Here is a 22,062-nt window from a genome sequence, read left to right on the forward strand (position 1 = left end):
AATGCATACCAAGCATACATATATATAGGTATATGGCTATGCAAGTAGCATGTACAACAACATAGTATAAAACATTTTATAATTATCTAAACGACTGCATGATACAACACTATACACATCATTACCATATATGGTGTTATGTGTTTTTGGGGAGTAGAAATTTAACTACAAAGAATGTCAGCTCAATCCACCTGTAATTTGCATATTAAATTATGTATTAGTTCATCTGAAAATAAAGAACCAGTAAGAACTACCATACGTATTGTAAAAATTATTGTGGTTTTTATATGCGTATGCTAGTTTTAATGGTTCGGGTGGTTAGGTCTTACTATGTTTCTTCACGTAGGCCAGTTCTGAGCATCTTTAAGCAGAGGATAACGAAGCGTGAACGTCAAGCGACGCCAGTAGGTCATAATACAATTTGGCTAAATTAATTTTAAGCTTCGAAAAATAGCATGACTTACGTATTACGTATGACCTGAAAAAATTAAATAAATCAAAAAAAGTTAGAAATAAAGAACAAGCATTTTCAAAGCATTAAAACACAATGCATTTTTTAAAACTTAAAATTATTTATTTTTATAGGCATGGCACTATTAATATACAATAAAAAATGATATCCAAAAACATTTATAATAATATAATGTATATTATTTTATTGAACTCTTCGGCGCCACCAAATCTCAGCCTACCGTCCACATACCCACAGACAGGGTAGGTGCGTCGCACATCTTCCAATAAATTGATTAAGTTTGCTTTATAAAATTACAAACAAACAATACAAACAATAATAGCAAACAATAATAATGACCGTGTGATGCAATTTAAATAAAAAGTATTTCGAAACATTTTGATTTTGTGTGTTCACGTGTTTTAAAAGCAATTTAAATCACCCGCTATTGTCAACACCGTCTGCAGCAATCTACTTACGTCATCGGCTGTTTTAACGGTCAAGGAGTTTAATGAAAAACGCTCTCAAAACAAGATACTAGAATAGTTGTCACGTAATGTTTATTTCCACGGTGCAAACCGGGCCTCCATTACAAACCCACGATACATGATGCCTTTTAAACTGTTTATTACCTAATGTGTTCAGAGTTTTTCGAATAAACCGATAGATATTGAGTAAATTATATAGGCCTACACATATATTTATACTATTGGGAACGCTTTATTTGCTTTGTATACAATGTATGTACCTACCGACTGGCGACTCCATCAGCGCACGCCCTCCTCCGCTGCTTACTTACAAGATAATGACGCACAGTCATTGGTTTACTTATTCAAATTAACTCTGCTGTCGTCGACGGAATCGGTATTCAACACACCTGGATGCATGCCTAAGAAGGACACGTGACATGTTATGACGTAAATAATTTGCATCATAAGGTAATCTTGGATTTGGGTATGTGGGTTCATAATATCGCTTTATATATATATATATATATCGCCTACACTCGTCCACCGCTCTTGTGGACATTAGACGCCTACCAATTGTACTGTTGGGAAATTTAACAAATGCGCTTTTATTTCTTATTAAATCGTATTGCTGGAATAATGGGCCTCCTCTAACATAAATAATAATAATACCACCTGCTATAAATAATCAGCAGATTATCGGTACTGTATCTGCTTACGAAGTATCATAGGAACATTTGGTAATATAACATCACATGTGTTTCACATGTATCTAGTAGTATCCTAACCCTTAACCTAAACTGACATGATATAGGCACCACATGAGTGAGATGCTGTATTACCAAATATTCCTTTGATACTTCGGAAATAGATAGTATGTGTATGTGGAGATAGCACTGTGAATCCACTGGGGACTGGGTGAAATAATAGAGTTGGCCTACTACGATTTACATTACAACATAAAAATATTATAGTTATTAATAACATAGAGATATTATATATTATAGTGATTTATTTCCCATTTATTTTACATCTATATATAACATCTTTTAGACGAGTCTGTGTAATGGTCTATCCTATTCCTACCAACTCCCTACAAGAGATACACTTTGATTCTGTATCAAACACTGTTATAACATGTAGAAGCTGTGTAACCAATGTTCTTTGCAAGTATAATGGTAAATGTTATTTCTCAAGATTGTTAATGGAAGAAGCAGCCTAGAGTTAATTAAGATGTTTACAGAGTGTTCATGAAAAGTACAAACACAAGAAAGCTACATAAGATAATCAATACTACCAATTTAAAACAGACATTATGTTTTATATTGTAAACTGAACGTTGATCATTCAACTTGAAGCTAATGTTTGGTTTGACAGACAAGATGCACTTAAACATCACAGTCCTATTATTAGAACAGAAACAGAATCAATAGGTACAACTTTGTCATATTAGTTTTACATTTACGCTTGGCATTACTTCTTCTGATGAGCACGAACCGAGTTTTCTGTTTACCAAAATGTTTGATGACCTAGATGTATTTTATATTTATTCTGTTGGGCGTAATATTTCTTTACAATTTAAATGCATACCGGGCCTACATTCAGGGGTTCGATCCACGGGTAGTAACGGTTGGGGTCTCGCTACACCTCCACTCCGGCCTCTTTGACAGCTAAAATGACATTATGAACTACTTTTTGATATCTATATCACTACCATATTTGGGCATATCACTACCATATTTGGGCACATCACACATGTGTTGTCAAACTAGTTTGATAGTGTAGACAGAGCTTTACAGACTGATAAATAAAGAAATGTGTATAGCGCTCACTACGGTGTCAAAGTTAGAAACCAATTATATTTTGTTTACTCCACAGCAATCGCCTTAATGCCTGTGATAATGTATGTATCAGCCGGAATACGGATTTAATAAGATGATGATATTAATGATGATGATGATAATTTGATTGTGACGTATACAAATAATTCCCAGTATGCAGACTGCAAGAATAGGCCTATAGGCCTACATCCAGAGTTTAATTATGATAATGACGTTGCAATGATCTGATAATCATGTTGATTATTGATAACGAGTTGACATTAATATGATACTTATTATGACATTTCAACAGCAGCGTTTCCTACGTCCGAGAATTCTACTTTATAAGACAATTAAATATGTTTTTATCAAACGCAACAAGCGAAGACGTATTAACCGGATTTCGAACAATGTGCTTCAACATCGCACAGTCGGCATTAACACCTGCAGAGGAAATCTACTACTTTTTTTCAAACACGCGCACTTTTTAAAATAATTTGCATCGTTTATCATAAAAGCAATAGGATTAATAACTAACACGAATAATGAAATGTTAATTACACATTGACATTTCAATAAAGCATGAAAACTGTTGATAAAACAGCCGAAATGTCTACGAGACGATCTCATCTTCACCTACTTTCTTTTATGACGTAACGAACTTAATAATACCAAGACTAAACTATGGCTATGAGGATGAGCAATGTTCATAATGATACTAATAATCATGAAAATGATTGATTATATTTATTATTAAATTATTTAGCAGCATTGTTATTAACCTTTTTATTTTAGATCATGAAAAGACTAAATTTAATTTACGCCAAGAAAGAAAAATCGTCATCATTTTCATGTTACGGTATAGTGAGTCCTCAATCGATAGTAATCAGGTAAAAATTAACTACGCATGCGTGAGCAGGCGCGTTACCATGAATACGGTAATTATTAGTAATATTTCTATAGAAAACCGATTTCTATATGTTGGAAGCCTAGTATAGTGTTTGAATACGTTTATACCATTGCTGTGCTTTACCTATGGTGCCCGTGCGCCATTCTTTCTTATACCAATCTGACGTCGTAAAGATATTATATTGAAACATTTATTAAATTGGAATACGTCTACAGAAACAAGATGCAAACGCCGAAATCATTTTGGAATTATTTTTGCGACATTTGGCTGAGACAAAAATGACAATGTTTGCTATGTTATACGGACACTAATGTGAATCAGTCAACATGCCAGGATCGAGAAGGGGCTTAGTGGCCCCACAAAATACATTCTTGGAAAATATTATCAAACGTTCTGCCGCACAACGTAAGTGATCATTTTATATTTAGTAGGCCTGTTTTTTTACTGAACGAAATAAAATAGACGTCTATACAATAAACAAGTCTAAAATAAAATAGGCACTGTATAAGCTAAATTTGAGGTTTAGAAAAATGGCGCGAAACACCAGACTAAATGTATGCGTTATAGGCCTATACAACAAAAATAATAATGTTTCGCTTGTGGAATCGCACCGTGAATGGATTAATAAAACGGATTTGTTTTAATCATGTTCCGGAATAAAAGGAAGATATCTTGAGAGATTTTCTTTTATGCATAACCTTGATACAAAAAAGGTAGGCCTAAGTAATGAGACAACACGACATCGCAATTAGGCGCTAACGTACAACAATCATGATAATTAGGCCCAATCTAAAATGTTCGATAAACCAGTACAGGAGAACTACATCTTCCCTCATCCTCCTCCGGCTGTCACTCTCCAAACGAGGCCTACACATTTTAATTCACCAACTTAATTCGGATACATATTTTCACGTTCATATTTAATTTATATTACGGTATGCAATTACTACATTACTACACGTATAATGTTAAATTATAATATTGGCAAATTATTTATATTTTTTTCAATTTTCTGTCATATCGTCAGAAAATAACAAGAAGTATGTTGTAAGTATGTACTCGATCGCACAACAATTTTCCATCTTCTGTGATTTCACGGACGGTATATACGGTAACAGTTATAGCGTGAAAGTATATTTTGCTAATTTTACAAATTTAGTTAAGAAAAATTAAAGCTAAATTAATATTTTAAAAATAATAACGGATGGATGAATATTAACTAAGTGCAACACGAGAACATTCGTTAAAAAACACAAAAAAGTCCAAAATAAGTATTTTCAACTCGCCCTGGACGCGTGTTCCATAAACATCTACGCGAAGTTAGACCTAGGTCTATACATTTTGTAATAATATAAAGAACACAGAAATTAGACAAATAATATATGAGTTTTAACTGTTTATGATAGACCTAAGTGTACAAAGAAGGCGCTTGATACAGAAGATGGTTAATTGTTAATATGAATTTATAAAAAGCGGGAGACAAAATATGAAATACAATACAAAAACAATACTGTTTCATAATTTAAATTGTAATATGCTAAGATATAAAATTTGGATGTTATGAACGTGAAAGATAGGCTATAAGACAATGATTGTATAACGGCGTAGAAGTTAACACGCGTGGAGTATAAATTTCCTTAGGTCTTAAATGTCATTTCGTTTAACCATTCAATTTGTTTATTCTCTTATGTTTTGTCGATTAAATTGTACTATATCATTTTACATTGTGTATGCATAAAGATGCATAATATATTATTAAAATAAGTATAACACCCAACGTTGTGCAATCGTGTCACAATCGGCTACCGTAACACATCTTGTCAGATGTATGCCATTAGTCACGGTTCTATGAGGCAAAAAAAGCTATACGAAACTGTTACAAGTTTTACCTGGCTACCAGATCACGTATACAACATGTTAACGCGACGTACACCTACAAAACATCCGAAAGAAATCACTCGTAAACTTGTAAGATGCTTTTTTGTGTTACAGCTTTCGCACACGGACGAATAGATTTTGGCTAATAATTGTTTCAATCTTCACACACGAACAAAAACCATTTCTTGGTAATAATTCTTATAGTTAAAAATATCGTTTATAAAAGTATGTCGGTGTTGTACAGCGACACTACTTTCAAAAAGTCGACGCGCGCGTACTAAAATCGGGATTATTATTATTATAAATGTTTCACCGCGCGCGTACTATTTAATAAATGTGTATCATTATCAATATTTCAACGCGCGCGTAGCCTATTTACATATGTATCATCATAATCAATTTTTCAACGCGCGCGTACTAAATTCGGTATCATTTTTTTCAACGGGCGTGCTATAGTATTGTCTTTTCTAACGAACGGACTGTGTGGTTATAGGTTTACAAACGCTCGTCCAATAAATTAATTGAATTAATTACTGTTATTTTAAACTTTGTCCTTCGCTTTTGCTTTAAAGACTGTGATGAATTTATGAATGTAAATGAATGAAATCTAAATTTCGAATATTAGAATGAAATTACTGTCAAACTGCTTGGCCTCTATGGTTTAACAACGACACCGGAAGCTGTATGTTACTGTCTTTGGTAGCCAACATCTTCCAATAATCTTATTTAAGATTCAAAACAAAATATTTTGTGTGATCGGTAACAAATTAGATAATCAAGAGCCAGTTCTTATTTGATGAATTTGTCATTCTCGGTTTTTCTTTTGATTGAACTTAATTTGCTTTTGAAATTTGATCTCAACTTACAAAAAAATTCTAAAGAGCCGCATGAAAACTTCACAGAAATATAAATGGGTAATAGACGTTTTATGCAATGTGATAGCAGCCAACAAAGCAGCCGTGTCAAATGATGTAATGGCCAATTTACACAGACGAGCGGTAACGGTAAGCGGAAAACCGCGTAGCTTGTCCCGCGTAGAATCTGTATCTGAGCGGGTTTCCGCTCAATCGCCGCCCGTCCGCGTTTTGTGTAAATGGTCATAGGAAATAACAGATTCTATTTTTATTTTTTGCTTACCGCTTACCGTTACCGATCATCTGTGTAAATTGGCCTTTAGTAGTATTATTATATCTCTAAGCTCTTGACTATACTGGGATGAGTGTTTGAAACAATCCACATTGAAAAACAAAGCTATTCAGACATTGCGGTTTTTGGTTGTATTTATTTCTTTCACTCGAATTGGACGTCAAATTGTCAAATATTCTCAATTTGTTTGATCATAAACATTTCACAAATACACAATCACAAAGAATAAAACATTAATGAAAATATATAATATATTATTCAGTACATTATGATACTAATAAAATCTTCTCTTTAAATATTTTAAGTTTACAAACTGATTTAAAATTCATGACCTTTTGGCTTACGTTATTACAAATAAACACGAACATAAATCATTATCATTTATAGAAATACTCCATCAGATTTCCACAACATATCCTACATTTTTTAAATATTCAAAAAAGTAATGCTCATATTTGATATAAATATTTGATCGCGAGTAACATTTATTGCCTGTTAAAATATGTATAACTTACAAAAATAGCGCAATCAAACATTTTGTTATCAGAAAATAAACAGTTTATTTGAAATATCAAACTAATTTAAAATTAATAGTATTCAAATACGGTATAAAAAATGTATTCTCGATTCATGAAGGGCATCTGATTGTCATCTGGTGGCGGTAACATCAAGACACTGTTTGCTGGTGACATGTAGTACCGTTGTAGAATTTGTATCAGGGCAACTTTACCAACAACAAATAGCTACATTAATTATAAAGCCATTTATACCGTCATGAAGAGTTTGACGCGCGCGTCAAATACTGATACTGTTTTAACACGCGCGCGTACAAATACGGATACTGTTTTTGCACGCGCGCGTACAAATACGGATACTGTTATTACACGCGCGCGTAAACTGTTATCCTGTCTGTGTTGTCACTTCGGCCTCAGTTATAGTCTGTCTGTAATTACAAGCATCAATGTTTGCGCCTTACTTGCTTTCACATTAATGAGTATGTATATAAAATACGATCACCATTAACAAGTTGAACAAGACCCAATGTAACCGAAGACAAAGTTAAACAATGTTAAAACAATGTCATGTCGTCATGTCACTTGTACTTTCAATGGTCATTTTATAGGAGTGGACATCAGGTTTTGAATTAGGAAGATTGAAATTGAACGAGTACAAAGCAGCCGCTTATTTTACGAAGTGTAGATAGAATAATTTAATAAATTAGGCGTTGTTTGTGTTTTTACACGTAAGTGGATATTCTACAAATCTGTGTAAATATCACGTAACAAAAACTAGGCGTGATGTGAGATTGTGATTTAGTTATTGTTACATGATTATAATCACTAATTATGATGAGTTTTGATTAAGATAACACATAGTCGTCTGACGTAAGCCTAAGACAAGTAATTTGACCAATCGCCATTCACCGCAAATTACTTTCGTTGTCCATCGCGCGGTGATTGGTCAAATTACTTTCGTTGTCCATCGCGCGGTGATTGGTCAAATTACTTGCGTTGCGCTTACGTCCAAATGGGAAACAAGCTTTAGATAAAGTTTCCTATTCGTGGTGGATATTGTTCGTCGGTTTGAATATAGTTTGTCTATTATAATTTAGAAGGTAAAGTAATTATTTTAGTAATATGAGCCTGCTAAATCAATCCAAGATAACGTTCTAGAAGTAGGCCCTACACTTGTGCTTTCCAATGATCGTTAACAGAAATTTCCGTTTCATCAGTCTTTTCCACCTGACGGCCATCCTTTGATGAACTCGTTGAGCTAATGTTTAAAATTACTTCTAAAAATAGAACACTTTTTTTTGTTCAATGGAGCTAGAGAAGTACAGTCAACCAAAACCATTGTTATGATGTATAATTTTCTCAAAATGTCAAATGAAATAATCATCATAATTATGATTAGTAGGCCTAGAACTTTAACATTTATTTTACTTGCTTCACCCCCGTCTTTCCTTTCTCGGATCTCTCTATTAATGGAATGGTTATTAATGTAGATGGAGAATTACTGCAAAGTGTTTAGGCCAGGAGGCTCTGAAGTTTATTAATATTATTAACATTAGTCCCAACAGAACAGTTCTAGGCCTAGATCTTTGGAATCATACTGTAGCTAATGTTTTATAGTTACTTCAGTACAGTTCTAGGCCTAGATCTTTGGAATCATACTGTAGCTAATGTTCTATAGTTACTTCAGAACAGTTCTAGGCCTAGATCTTTGGAATCATACTGTAGCTTATGTTCTATAGTTACTTCAGAACAGTTCTAGGCCTAGATCTTTGGAATCATACTGTAGCTTATGTTCTATAGTTACTTCAGAATAGTTCTAGGCCTAGATCTTTGGAATCATACTGTAGTCAATGTTCTATAGTTACCTTAGTGTACACAAGGACATCTGAAGTTCAATATGCAAAGCCCATGAGGTTTGCATTAAATCTACGAATAAATTTAAAGTAATAGTAATTAAGTCGCATTTACTTAAGCAATTATTTAGAAAGAAGAAGCCACAAGCGACACCTTTTGCGAATAAAAAACCCCTTGCTAATTTGAACTCACAAACGGTTAGACCTAATCGATTATTAGAGATATAAATGTAATTCGTTCGATCTTCTGTTCTTACTGAGTTGAGAACCATTTATCTAAAAGACAGACAGCAGACACAATTAATACTGTAGTAAGTTTATTGTCGCTAGACATGATACAGAGGGAAAATCATCACATGATGGACACAACATTTGCTACTTTATCAAATATTGTTTAGTATCAAGGCGACTCAATTGAATTCATGGCAGTATACATTATTATCACGATTAACAAAATCTGCATATACAGTATTCATCGGACTCCTTATGAAAATCATTCGTTTTTATCCAGCCTGAGCATAATATTAATATATTAATAGAACATCACTTTAAAATCTTCTAGCACTTACAACCAAACAAAGGATTTCCTTTGAAAGGCGATGTTCATAAAAATTAATACCAGTAGTGTTACAATATAGGTGTTCAATTTCACGTTAATTTCCATATACTCATTTGTGGCAACAGTGGGTTGTTACAAAGATTCTATAAGATCAATATATCTTTATTTAACTCGTAATAAGCACGCTCATATACCATCAATTAGTTTATTAGCATCAATATTCTCAACGCTTTTATCTGCATCAGGTTGTGTCTTTTTTAACAATTGCACACGTAGTCTACGAGTCAAGTCTTTTAACTTGAAAGATCGACATTTCAATTCTTACTATTCATTGTTGTCGCAAAGGTTAGCAACAAAACAACCGCTCTTCTCTTGTTTGCACATTGGTAGTTCAGTTTGCAACTAGACCTACAAAATCCTAGTTTTTCTACTACAATAAAAACATGTAGTACTGTGTGTAAACTCAACATGTTCTAGATAAAATGTTAATTTTGAAAATCACTCTTTGAGATTGAAATAATCGTATTTACGTATGCTTGTGAAGGATTGAATCCCGATTGGATTCTCAAAATGTTAAGTCTGAAAATCAGTCTTTAAAATTGAAATAATCGTATTTACGTATGCCTGTGAAGGATTGAATCCCGATCGGAATCTCCCGAATCTTAAGTCTGAAAATATCATTCTTTGAGATTGAAATAATCGTATTTACGTATGCTTGTGAAGGACTGAATCCCGTCTTTGCAATGTACTTTTCCTTTTAAAACACATTATTTTAAAAAGAATATTTATTTAAAGACTATATATAGATAGTACAGTAGTGGACAACCCAAGGACAACTACTAAGTGTTTATTGATAAAGCCCACTAGTCATACTTACGATAATTAAAAAATAAAGTGAATTAATTTGTGTCATAATGATGGTAATGCTAATTTTATTTCCTCTTGCGTCATCGTATATTTTACTGCTGTTACACCTCTGCACTGTGGAATTATATTTCCAGTATCATAGGGAGGTTCTGTAATACAGCGTCACATATAGGCCTATATCACATGTAGCGCCTGTATTGTTAAGGTTATGGTTAGGCTTACTCTATATACCAGGATTATTTATAACGATAAAATCAATTCAAAATTAAAAATCGATTGTACAAACAAATCGAAAGAAAATCTATATGAATGCGTTCTAACGCGATTTGATTTCCATTGCGTCTTCATGGAGTAGATACTGTGTGTATTAATACGTATCGATTATAATAATAAGTATCGATTATACGTGCACGTATCGATTATTTTATTATGCAGGGATCAGTATTTGTCATGTTAAAACAAATACAAATACATCATACTTATAAATACCGTAAACCGTTTTCTATAATACGATCGATTATTGTACACGTATCGATTGCGTTATTATTATACGTACTGTAGGCCTATCGATTATTATAGGCGTATCAATTATTCGAATCAATGGCGAATCTTGAGAGATAGATGTCACGAACTTACTTCAAAATTTAAAATTCCAACAGAATTACTATAACAAATGTTGACATCTAAAAATAAAAAGATTTATCAAGATTTAAATTGAACGGCAATTGCCTCGGGATCAGAAATATATCGATAGCATTAAATATAGATAGAATATCTTGAAGTTATCAAATTCCAGATTTTCAGTCAGAAAAAGCACTGCAATATCATGTTCAAACGTATGGATCCATGTGAATATACGTAGTCGTCTGCAGTATATCTACTTTATTTTCGATGGTATGTCTATAATATGCTCAGACAAAAAAAAACTCTTTCAATTAAACAAACAAAATGAAAAAATACAAGTTGATACAATAAAGAGTATACCCAAAAATATGTTTGTAAGCATGCGTACAATACGAAGTACCATGGTTATCAGTACGCGTACGCCCGCGTAAATAAGAAGTAGCCATGATTACCGGTATCAACGTGTATACACGCGCGTACAATAAGAAGTAACCATGATTACCGGTAGAAATGTGTGTACACGCGTGTACAATGAGAAGTACAGCTGTACGCGCGCGTATAACTTGTGTTTCAGAGGAAATCAAGTTTGAAACTTCTCACATAGAGATTACACTATATTAACTATAGACTGATAACATTCGTTGGTCAAAACATTCAGATTGTTTTTAAAGGCTTGAAATAGGTGCAATACAATTAGGCCTACATAACATTTAACGTAAAAGTGTAATGTTTACATAGCATTCAGAATGCAAGTCACACCAAACGTTGAGTGGCATACTTTACTAATGTCAACAAGTCTCCACATTGATAATATTAACGCTAAAGGATCGATATGATTTATTATATCGAAGTAATGGAAAATCACCAACTCATTAATTGTATGATTCTACATTGACGTATTATAATTTTAAAATATTTTAGTTTGTAGGCCAAAGGAATACGCTACAAACACTTAAGATACATAAGCCGGGTATATCCAATAGAGAATAGTCAATAATAATTGAAGTTGCACAAACGGTTGGTATAGTTTGGAAACACGGTACAGGGTTTAACAGAAGAGTAACAAAAGAGCGAAAATAATAAAAAATACAAATGTAAGGAATATAGGTTCACCAAATAATGTATGCAAAGATGTATAGCTTTCCACTTTAATAAATTCGGGTGTGGTTTAAAAACCAGCAAGACGTTCATGGAACCCGACCATTTTACATCCACAACAAAAACTTGCTGATGTTATTCCAAACATTTGAATGCCAATTTAATGTACCTAAATGTGTCCAGTATAAGCAACCGTGATACAGAATCACATGTGATACACATGAGATGTGTATTACGGAGTTTGCATGATACTTGGGACAAAATTACCAACACGGAGATGCAGCTGATAAACGGGTGATTTGCATGATGTATTAAGCTCTATCTACACTATCACTGTCACTTTATGTGATGTGCCCATATCTGAACATGATGATGTCACATCACTACCATATTTGGGCATATTACTAGCATACTTTGGTACATCACATTTTTCCTCAAACTAGTTTGATAGTGTAAACAGAGCTTAACATGGTTGTTTGTTTAGAAGCATGCGATGTGTTGCTGCAGTGTTTCAACAAGCAATGAATCTGAACATTGCTTCTCTCTATTCTTGTCTCTATTCTTATTTCTTTGGTTACATCATTTTCATCGTCGTCATTTCTAACTCTTTAAATGTAAACTGCTTTTTAATTCATTGCCGTTGCCTCGAAGCAATACTATTAAATACGTTGTTTTTTTTTCAAAATGCCATATTAAAAATTATATAAATAATAACTGTCAAATTGTTGTTGACATGCTACAAATTGGAATTCGTTTTCAGTCAAACCTGTGTGCATAATACTAGTTTCTTTAAAACTTAAAAAAAAAAATACTTATTTTCTTTTATTCTACGCATGCCCTTATTTATCCTGGATGGAAGCTGGGCATGACAGGGAACGGGTTCGGCTTGGGGAGGCCTTCGTCCTGCAGTGAGCTGACAATGACTGAAATGATGATGATACCCTAATAGTCACTACTGAACGATCCACCACTGCTCACAAAGCAATAGAATACACTTTTTAGAAAGTAAAACCATGTCTACACTATCAAACTTTATGTGACAAAAATGTGACGTGCCCATATATGGACATGATGATGTCATATCACTATCATATTTGGGCATATCACTACTACACTTTTTTTGTCAGATAAGGTTGCAATATAGTTTCAGACAAAAATGACCTTAGACCTTCTCATATTAATAATAATTTCAATTACTCGAATATCAAAATCACGTATAGTGATCATTATTCACCATATATTTTTACACCATTTTCATTAAGTTTATACTAATTTAAGACAATATCAATTTTGAACACTATGGTAACGCACCCACTTGTGCGTCGCAATTGTGTCTGTAACCATAGTGATTGTAAACGCATAAAGTAATATCTTACTATCTATTAATTTTAGACTATTATTTTTATGACGTTGATTCTTTCCTTATACTTAAATATAATTATCAATCATTGTTCTATCATTTATGTTATCGTATTTTAGAATAGTATTTCTGAACAAAAATCGAAAAAGCGTGGTTCCTCACACAAAGCTTTCTCTTACGTCATCATCGTGCTTACGAACTTAAGTGTACACTTTTTGTTTTTGCAATATATTTTAATCTATTTTACCCACAACAAATACAATACTATTAATCAATTCATTTTGTGCTATTATGCTTGCTCACGTGGGTTAAAGTCACCTTACGAGTACTGTATCTACTATATTATATATACAGTCGAACCCTTCCTTTAGGACACTCCCATTCAAGAGACACACCTATTATGGGTTAATACAATATGTTTTAACACTACATCCGAGCCCTATAAAAGGAATACCAGGGAACTGTTAAGGTCCGAAGGTGTACCCTTAATAGGTGTTCTACTGTATCTGCATTGTCTGCATTCTTTGTACAATGCTATGCGCGTGTAAAAATTGAGAGATGATAGCTTGTACGCGCGCTTTTTGGTGGCGCGCGTACAGTAAGTGAGGATATGTTCTTATTTTAAGAACAATGTGTATACACATACATAGCGTGACAGAACATATTCAGCAAATCTGTGTGAAAAGAATAATAAAAGGAGCAGTTTGACTTAATCACGCTTCATGAAAGATGATTCGGATAGCAATTTGGTGACGTACGATCGGCTGTTACTAGGCAACGAAACGCGAAGGGAAGAAATCTGCATAGTGGTTGTAAATGGTTTGAGGAAAGGATTTTACCATTCGTGATTACACATACAAAATGAGATAACTGAGAACGAATGGAATTGCTTTATACATTAATAGCATAAAACTAGGCCTGTCCGTCATTTGCGTTATTTCACTAAGCAGATGTCAGTTAAAGAAATAATAATTTCAGTGAACGAATATGATATGTATAGATTCATATTTCTCTATTAATCATTGAGAAGTATGTTTGTTGGTATTGATAGCGAACGGCACCTGTTTTTGATACATAAACAACGCAGGTTGGTTAAAATTAAAAGTGTATACATAATACATAATACAATATCGGTTTGTGTGCAAATTGCCTTCCTGTGTTAGCATGCTTATCATGTACGGTAATTACTACTCATACATATTCATATAAATATAATTCTCATGCATATTCATGAATGTAACTGTTATTATCATATCATTATAATATTGTGCATTGTAATAGTAAACGCGCTACTTTTGGTAATTCTGATTATGACAATTATAATATATCATCATCATTACTTGCGACATGATGCTTTTAATTATTTCATGGACAGGGAGGATGCTGTTGCGGTTGATAAAGCTCTGTCTACACTATCAAACCTGACAGAAGAATGTGATGTGCCCATATATGGACATGATCATTTCATATCACTACCATATTTGGGCACACAAACTAGTTTGATAGTGTAGACAGAGCTTAAGAAATAGTCCTATTACGTGACCATGATGTTTACATTCACTGAATAATAAAGAACATACTCAAACTTTATCAACAGTCGTTGAGAGACTACTTTGTGAATGTACAAGAAAACAGAAACCGTATAGTTGATAGCAATCAAGCATTTAATGAGCAGTGTAAAGGCTTTTGCTTTATTTCATAAAAAATACAGATTTCTTTTTCGTTTGAATACATTTGACAGAGCCTCTTACCTCTTTACTTGGTTTCATAGAAATGAGTTAAATAATTGCATTTAAAGTCCATTGCTATAACATCTAGCAACAATCAAAAAGTCGATTTATACGAATAGAAACCGAATCCTACGAGAAAAGATGATAGTTGTGTTAACACATTCGATAGAATTAGAATTTGCTTGGTGTCTTGTCGACGTCATCATGTGAGGATAATGGTGTGGTTTAAGCGGACATTTGATACTTAGAAATTAACAAGTTTTTATTTATTAGAAAATAATCTATTGTTAGATATTTTGATGTTTTGGCATAGGCCTATATCGGTGAAAAACAATTTAGAAGCGGTGATATTCAACGCTTTGTGAATAACAAATAAATCATCAATAAGTTAATTAATTACTAAATTGAATTAATGTTTTTAAATTTGACGTGTTTGCTATTGTCGTGGGACACCACCGCGCAACATACATGAATATCATCTTTTGTCGTGTGTAACTGACGTTATTATAGCATCACGTTATTATCAATAGAACAGAACGTCGAAAAATAATCTGTATTTAAGTTGAATAAATTATTACCTGTACATGTTAACGATGTATCGCTAAACAAAAGGTGTGAAAAAACATCGCCTGTGGCTAATGACGGGCCACAAAATTCGACATGTAATGATGTCAACACGAATTAGTACGCTCACACAAAATAAGGTAATTATTAGGTTTGCTCATGCGCCATTAACATACGCAAGTGTGTGTACCGAAAGTAATTTTATAAATGTTGATATTATATATCGAGCTATTTATAGTAGATAATTCTTATATCGATTTTCTTTGATATTATGTGTAGTTAGAATTACAAATAAATGTCCCTCAACAGTCACACGTGTGTGTTGAAAATTGTTATTCATACGTCAGTAACACTTTCAGCAGACGAAAAAACAGTAACGCGCCCGTACAATTGTAGATAATCACATCACTCAAACATTAACGCGCGCGTACAATTGTAGATAATCACATCATTCAAACATTAACGCGCGCGTACAATTGTAGATAATCATATCACTCAAACATTAACGCGCGCGTACAATTGATGATCATGTCACTCAAACATTAACGCGCGCGTATAATCGTGGATGATTATGTCACTCAAACATTAACTCGCGCGTATAATTGTGGTTAATCATAGCACTATTTTAATCTTTGGACAAAATTTACATTGAAAGCTAAGGGTCATATAGGATCTTTTTTTTTTTTATGATTTTGATTTTTCTCAGTTAATTTAATATTGTTAGACAGTCTTAAGTAATAGGAACAGCTTCCGTTGCATTGCTGACAGTAGGTTCGCCTTATTCTAGGGCACTCTATTAAATGCCAAATGTACGGTGACTCAATATACATTATTGATAAAATGGAGCTGCATTTCCCTATGTTAAACTATAGTCTCTTATGTTAACTATGAACACAACATTGGGGTCAAATGAAATATAAGGAAAATTTTACTTAAACTGGGCATATTTCCTCACTTTCCATAAGAAATAAATGTCTTACTAGGTATTGGAAGAATTATTTTATTAAATCATACTACAAAATGAAGGAGGGAAAACTAAGTTGTCTGTTTCTGTACCAATCCCACATACAACATTTATGTATGTATAAACATTAGTATTTATTATTGTTATTATTATTTCAGTGACATAGGCCTAAACGAAAAAAAAAAGCAGACTTTATGGTAGGTGTGCGATTAGCTGAGCTCGCCTTTCGTTCCCCTTCTGTGCATAACATTTACAAAATAACCAAGAAAATAGTCAATTAATTAATCATAGAATGCTGGATTATACATTTTGTTTCAAGAAGTCTCAAAATACTGTATTTTAGAGAGATGGGTTGTATGCTTCTTCTTCGTGAAAACATACCATGTCTTCATCTCGAACTAGATATATCTAGTCATTTATTCATTATTCTTACAAGTATACATCTTTAGAAATTACTTGTGTTTTCTTTCTAAACAAAATTGAAATCGTACTGACGGAAAAGGTTTTACAGAATTTGGTTATATATTTTAAAATATTGATCTAAAAATAATCATTCAATACAACTTCTTAAAAGCTGAACGTAACATTTTATTTGTCTCAGTTCTTTTTCTTTCTATGAAATCCTTTGGGCCTACCAAGATAGCATTCTAAAGCATCCGTCCTGTTGTGAGTCAATGTCAGTAGACATTTCCATACATCGATTCAGTATTATAATTTCTAATGCAAAAACGTTTACATCTTTCCGGTGGAGTGCCGTTATAAATGCACATCGGTGAAATATCTATTTTATCGAGTCATGTTTGTAAAAAAGCAATGCAATCATAATGTCAATGTCTAATTTCATTTGAAAGTTGTACATTTTTTTTGCTAAACTTAGCTGATCAATGGTCAAGTAAAATCTGAATTTCTATTACCAGGTATCAATATTTTTCTTTCTTCTTTCTTTTTACAAATAGGGTTGGTTTAATATACCAAAAATCCACATTGCTTTTTACGCGCGTATAAACGATGATATCAATACGTTTTGTACGCGCGCGTATACTCTGTCCTTAGGCGGATTCTCTCAAACAATTTACGCATTACATGACTAGTATAAAGTCATGGTTTTTCATACGAGCTGTTAATTACAAATAAAAAGTATTCTGAATGTGTATATTTTTACAGGCAAAAAAACCAGGATTAGTTTGTGAGATGAACTGTGCATGCAGGCCTATATTATTTTGTTTATACCTCACGAAGTTTGTAATCAAACTTTGAATGACGCAGCTAACACGAAATCATGTCATTAATAATCACATTTTACTTGCAAAGGGGATTTAAGATTATGTCTTAGAGATTATGTAAATCGCAATATCATCATCATCATCGTCATCATTATATCATCATCGCCTCTAAAGCCTGTTTTCACAGGCGAATTTATTCGCGCGCGAACCAAACATTTCTAACTTTGATCATTGGAGCAGAACTACATGCTCTCCCTGCTGATTGGTTGCGTATTGCTTAGATTCACATACAAGATTAATTTTAAGATGATTTAACTTATAATCACGAAGGACACTTCGGTTTAACGTCCCACACTTTTTTTCTTTTTTTCTAAACACTATAATATAATTTGCAACGAAAAATGAGACGAATGAAATTTGACCAAAAGCTGCGAAGCAGTATGCTACTAATAGCTCTGTCTGTATGTGACAAAATAATGTGATGTGCCCATATATGGACATGATGATGTCATATCACTACCATATTTGAGCATATTACTACCATATTTAGGCACATCACACTTGTTTTTTGTCAAACTAGTTCGATAGTGTAAACAGAGCTTTATAATAGCTATAGCTGATCACTATTTCTTGTTGACAATAAAGTGATTATACTAACATATTTATAATCCCTCACCATAGATTAATAATATAGAAATTAATTAAGAGATACCGTCTCCGCCATCATAAGATATCTACATCAATTATTACGTGTATCTAGAGTATACAATATTTCTGTTTGTCGGTGTCCTTTCATTATTATTTAATAATTCACCGTTACAAATCATTCGACAAAGTAATTCAAAAATACTTATTATTATAAAATTGTTTTTTAATGCCAAGGCCAAACATCAAGAATGGGGCGTTTGGGATATATGAACACAATCAATGTTGCTGATGGTAACGGACGGTTGGTTATAGAGAAATAATGATTCTGCAGTCGTTGAAAAAAAAATGAAATGTTGAAAAAATAATAATAACGAAAATTAGAATAAAATAAGCTAACTTTCTCTTGATAACTACATTAATCACTGATGATTTGTAAAACGAAGGAACAGCAGATTTTGTCGATGACTATTGCGCGATACGCAACGCTCATTTAAAAAAAAGTCTAGGCCTACGGTATACTACTAGTAGAGATCAACGGGACGGGCATCAGTTGCATTCATTTTTTATTTACTCCATATTCTACAGCCCTAAAAGTCTAACATTACCAAACTTCGAATTCAGTCTCATTTTCTCACAGTGTTCCACAAATACACGAAGCTCTATAAATATCGCATATTGGAAAAAAGTTTGCGTTTACGTGGAAAGAGATTTAATATATGGTAAAATGATAATCACAGTAGTTTTGCACTGAATATCGACGGAATAATCAGTCTTTATTGAACCCCCATTCGCTCTGATCACTCAAGCAAAATCAACATCGATCTGTATTAGTATAATACCAGACAACATCTCGAGTGTTACTAAAAATAGATTCCGTAATTAACTAAGATGTTTCTAAGAATAGCTCGGCTTTTTGATAATAAGACTACGCGCGCGTACAAATGTTGATAATACGCACGCGTGCGAAATACGCGCGCGTTTACTTTGTTTGGCTGTTTAAGGTGGTTTTATAATTAATCATCTGACTTGAAGAGTAAAATTGAATCATATCATGCTAGTTTAAAATTATCTATTATTATTCTGATATTTTAATTACTACAGTGTACTATATTATTTTATATTTTAACATTTCTTTTACGCCATTGGATACTGTAGTTTGATTTCGATTCGCACTACACAGACGGCTCCTCACGACATTTTAGAAAATGGATAATTACTTTCGTTGCAGTATTTAACTCACTCACAACCTAAACAAAATAAAAGCTTTATTGTTGAATTTGTATCATTAGTTCAATTATTATACCTGTCTTAAATGACAAACGTACATGATGATGATGATGATGAAAATACTGGAATGCTACTGCAGTGGCAGTTGAGCAATATTACTTAATTATTTATTAGATTCAAAGGAGTCTGATAATGATACCTTACCAGGACCATTCACAAAGTAAGTAATGAATTACATTGATCTATGTACTGAATAACGTACATGTATTAGCTTTCTAGTTCCATTCGATAATAATAATAATTGTGCTGGATTTCCATCAGGTTTACTTATTGACTGCGTTTCCATGGAAACACATTGGCGTCACTTGCTACCACGGACGACGTCTCAAAAAGCCTCGGTAGCGAAAGTTGAAGTAAAAACTAAATCCCGGACGAATACACGAATACGGTTCCCGAAGGGAGGTTATGAAGATGCTAATTGGTTATGGCGCGTGATTATAACGAATAAATACACTTCATTGCTATCGTCTGCCTGGAATAAACCAACACGATTTCGGTTCGGTCTTTACTAAACGTGATTATATAACGAATGGCTACTTTATTCTTATCATTGCCTCCAACACATTTTAAACCAAGACGACATTTCGGTAGACGTGATTTAAATAGAGCGATTACACTTTATTTTATAATCGTTGCCTCGAACACGATTTCATTTCTGTCGTCAGTGTCTTATAGAACCTCCAATTTCTACGATTTATCAATGCTTTAATACTTATTTATTGTTAGTAGGCCTACGTCTTTTTCTTTTATTTACATATACTGTTTAAGTATACTTAATTTAGTCTATTTTTCCTCTTTCTAACGGAGTTATGATGCGTCTATTACAAGGTTATTGATCAAACTGTATACAGTACTTGTGCAATTTGAAAAAAATAAATAAAATTACCAAAATACATAATTCTAAGTAAGATTAAACCAATGCAATATAATAATTACGATTACGATTCAGGGCTAACGTGATCGGTATCGTTAACGTCATTGCTATCGGTATCGTTAACGTGATTACTATCGGTATCGTTAACGTTATTGCTATCGGTATCGTTGTCGTTATTTTCATTTAAATATAATACAGCTCTATTTAACAATTTATTTCATTTAGGCTTTATTTCTTATTTTATCATTGTCATTGTTGTTGACGTTATTGATGTTGGCAGTTGTTGACAAATATCTTATCTCTCGTGTCGTCTTTAATATATTACGTAATTATTTAACTAAAAATAAGCAAACTATATAAAGCTCTGTCTACACTATCAAACCTTATGACAACAAAAAAGTGATGTCCCCATACATGGACATGATGATGTCATATTACTACCATATTTAAGTATATCACTACCATATTTGGGCACATCACACTTTTTGTCAAACTAGATAGTGTAGACAGAGCTTTAAGTATACATTCAATAGCTTCCTTACTTTATCTATAAATAAATTTTACAATTCGGATGAAAACTTGATAAAGTAATTACTATTTTAAAATCTCTTGCTTTTCGCTGCTAAGTCGTCGAAAGCCGATCGGATTTAGCAACAGTACTTTCATATGTCGTATAACAATGTTATGCTGTAGGTTATACACTATATAAATTACAAGCTTGTTACGCTATGTCCATCTATTAGGCTCAGTATAGTCCCTTCAGGTTCAGAAGAACGACATTACGACAGCCTTAATCCCTTCTAAATGTACTGACTTGATCAGTCGGATAATCCCGAAGGATTTAGATATAATCCATAAGCTTGGTTTCACACTGAAAACACGACTTGTTTTATTATAGAAAGAAAGTAATACATTGTCTAATGGTAACATTTGTGATGCATACAGCGTAAAAAGGCTAACATGACATTACAACGCTTCGCCAACAGAGCGTTTCCAGTTTATGCAGAAATATACAATAGTATTAAACATAATATTATTGTATTTATTTTCACCCGATTCTTCTTATTGTATCTCCAAATTATCTGTAGAGTATCATATGAAAATTCTGTAATACACTGTCACATATGCTTCACATGTGACCCCGTTCAAATAAGACTTAGTTTATGCTTATTACCAAGATACAGGCTTCACATGTGATTTATATGCGACACTGTATTACATAAT

The 22,062-nt window shown here is 33.0% G+C and overlaps 1 protein-coding gene and 1 long non-coding RNA gene across 2 annotated transcripts in view; both read left to right on the plus strand.

Annotated features, from left to right (window-relative positions):
* Positions 1 to 1,358: 1,358 nt before the first annotated feature.
* LOC144852812 (uncharacterized) lies at positions 1,359 to 3,380 on the plus strand. Its single transcript, XR_013614338.1, has 3 exons — positions 1,359 to 1,405; positions 1,972 to 2,096; positions 2,797 to 3,380. It is a non-coding gene; the product is annotated as an uncharacterized LOC144852812 (long non-coding RNA).
* A 396-nt stretch (positions 3,381 to 3,776) lies between these two features.
* The window catches only part of LOC144851362 (voltage-gated delayed rectifier potassium channel KCNH1-like), a 42,486-nt gene continuing 24,200 nt past the window's right edge, over positions 3,777 to 22,062 (plus strand). The window contains exon 1 of the mRNA XM_078708773.1: positions 3,777 to 4,053. Coding sequence (XP_078564899.1) covers positions 3,975 to 4,053 — 79 coding nt within the window. The 5' untranslated portion in view covers positions 3,777 to 3,974. The remainder of the gene's footprint in view (positions 4,054 to 22,062) is intronic.

This window comes from Antedon bifida, chromosome 9 (genome assembly GCF_963402885.1).
Source record: "Antedon bifida chromosome 9, ecAntBifi1.1, whole genome shotgun sequence".
Taxonomy (NCBI): Eukaryota; Metazoa; Echinodermata; class Crinoidea; order Comatulida; family Antedonidae; genus Antedon; species Antedon bifida.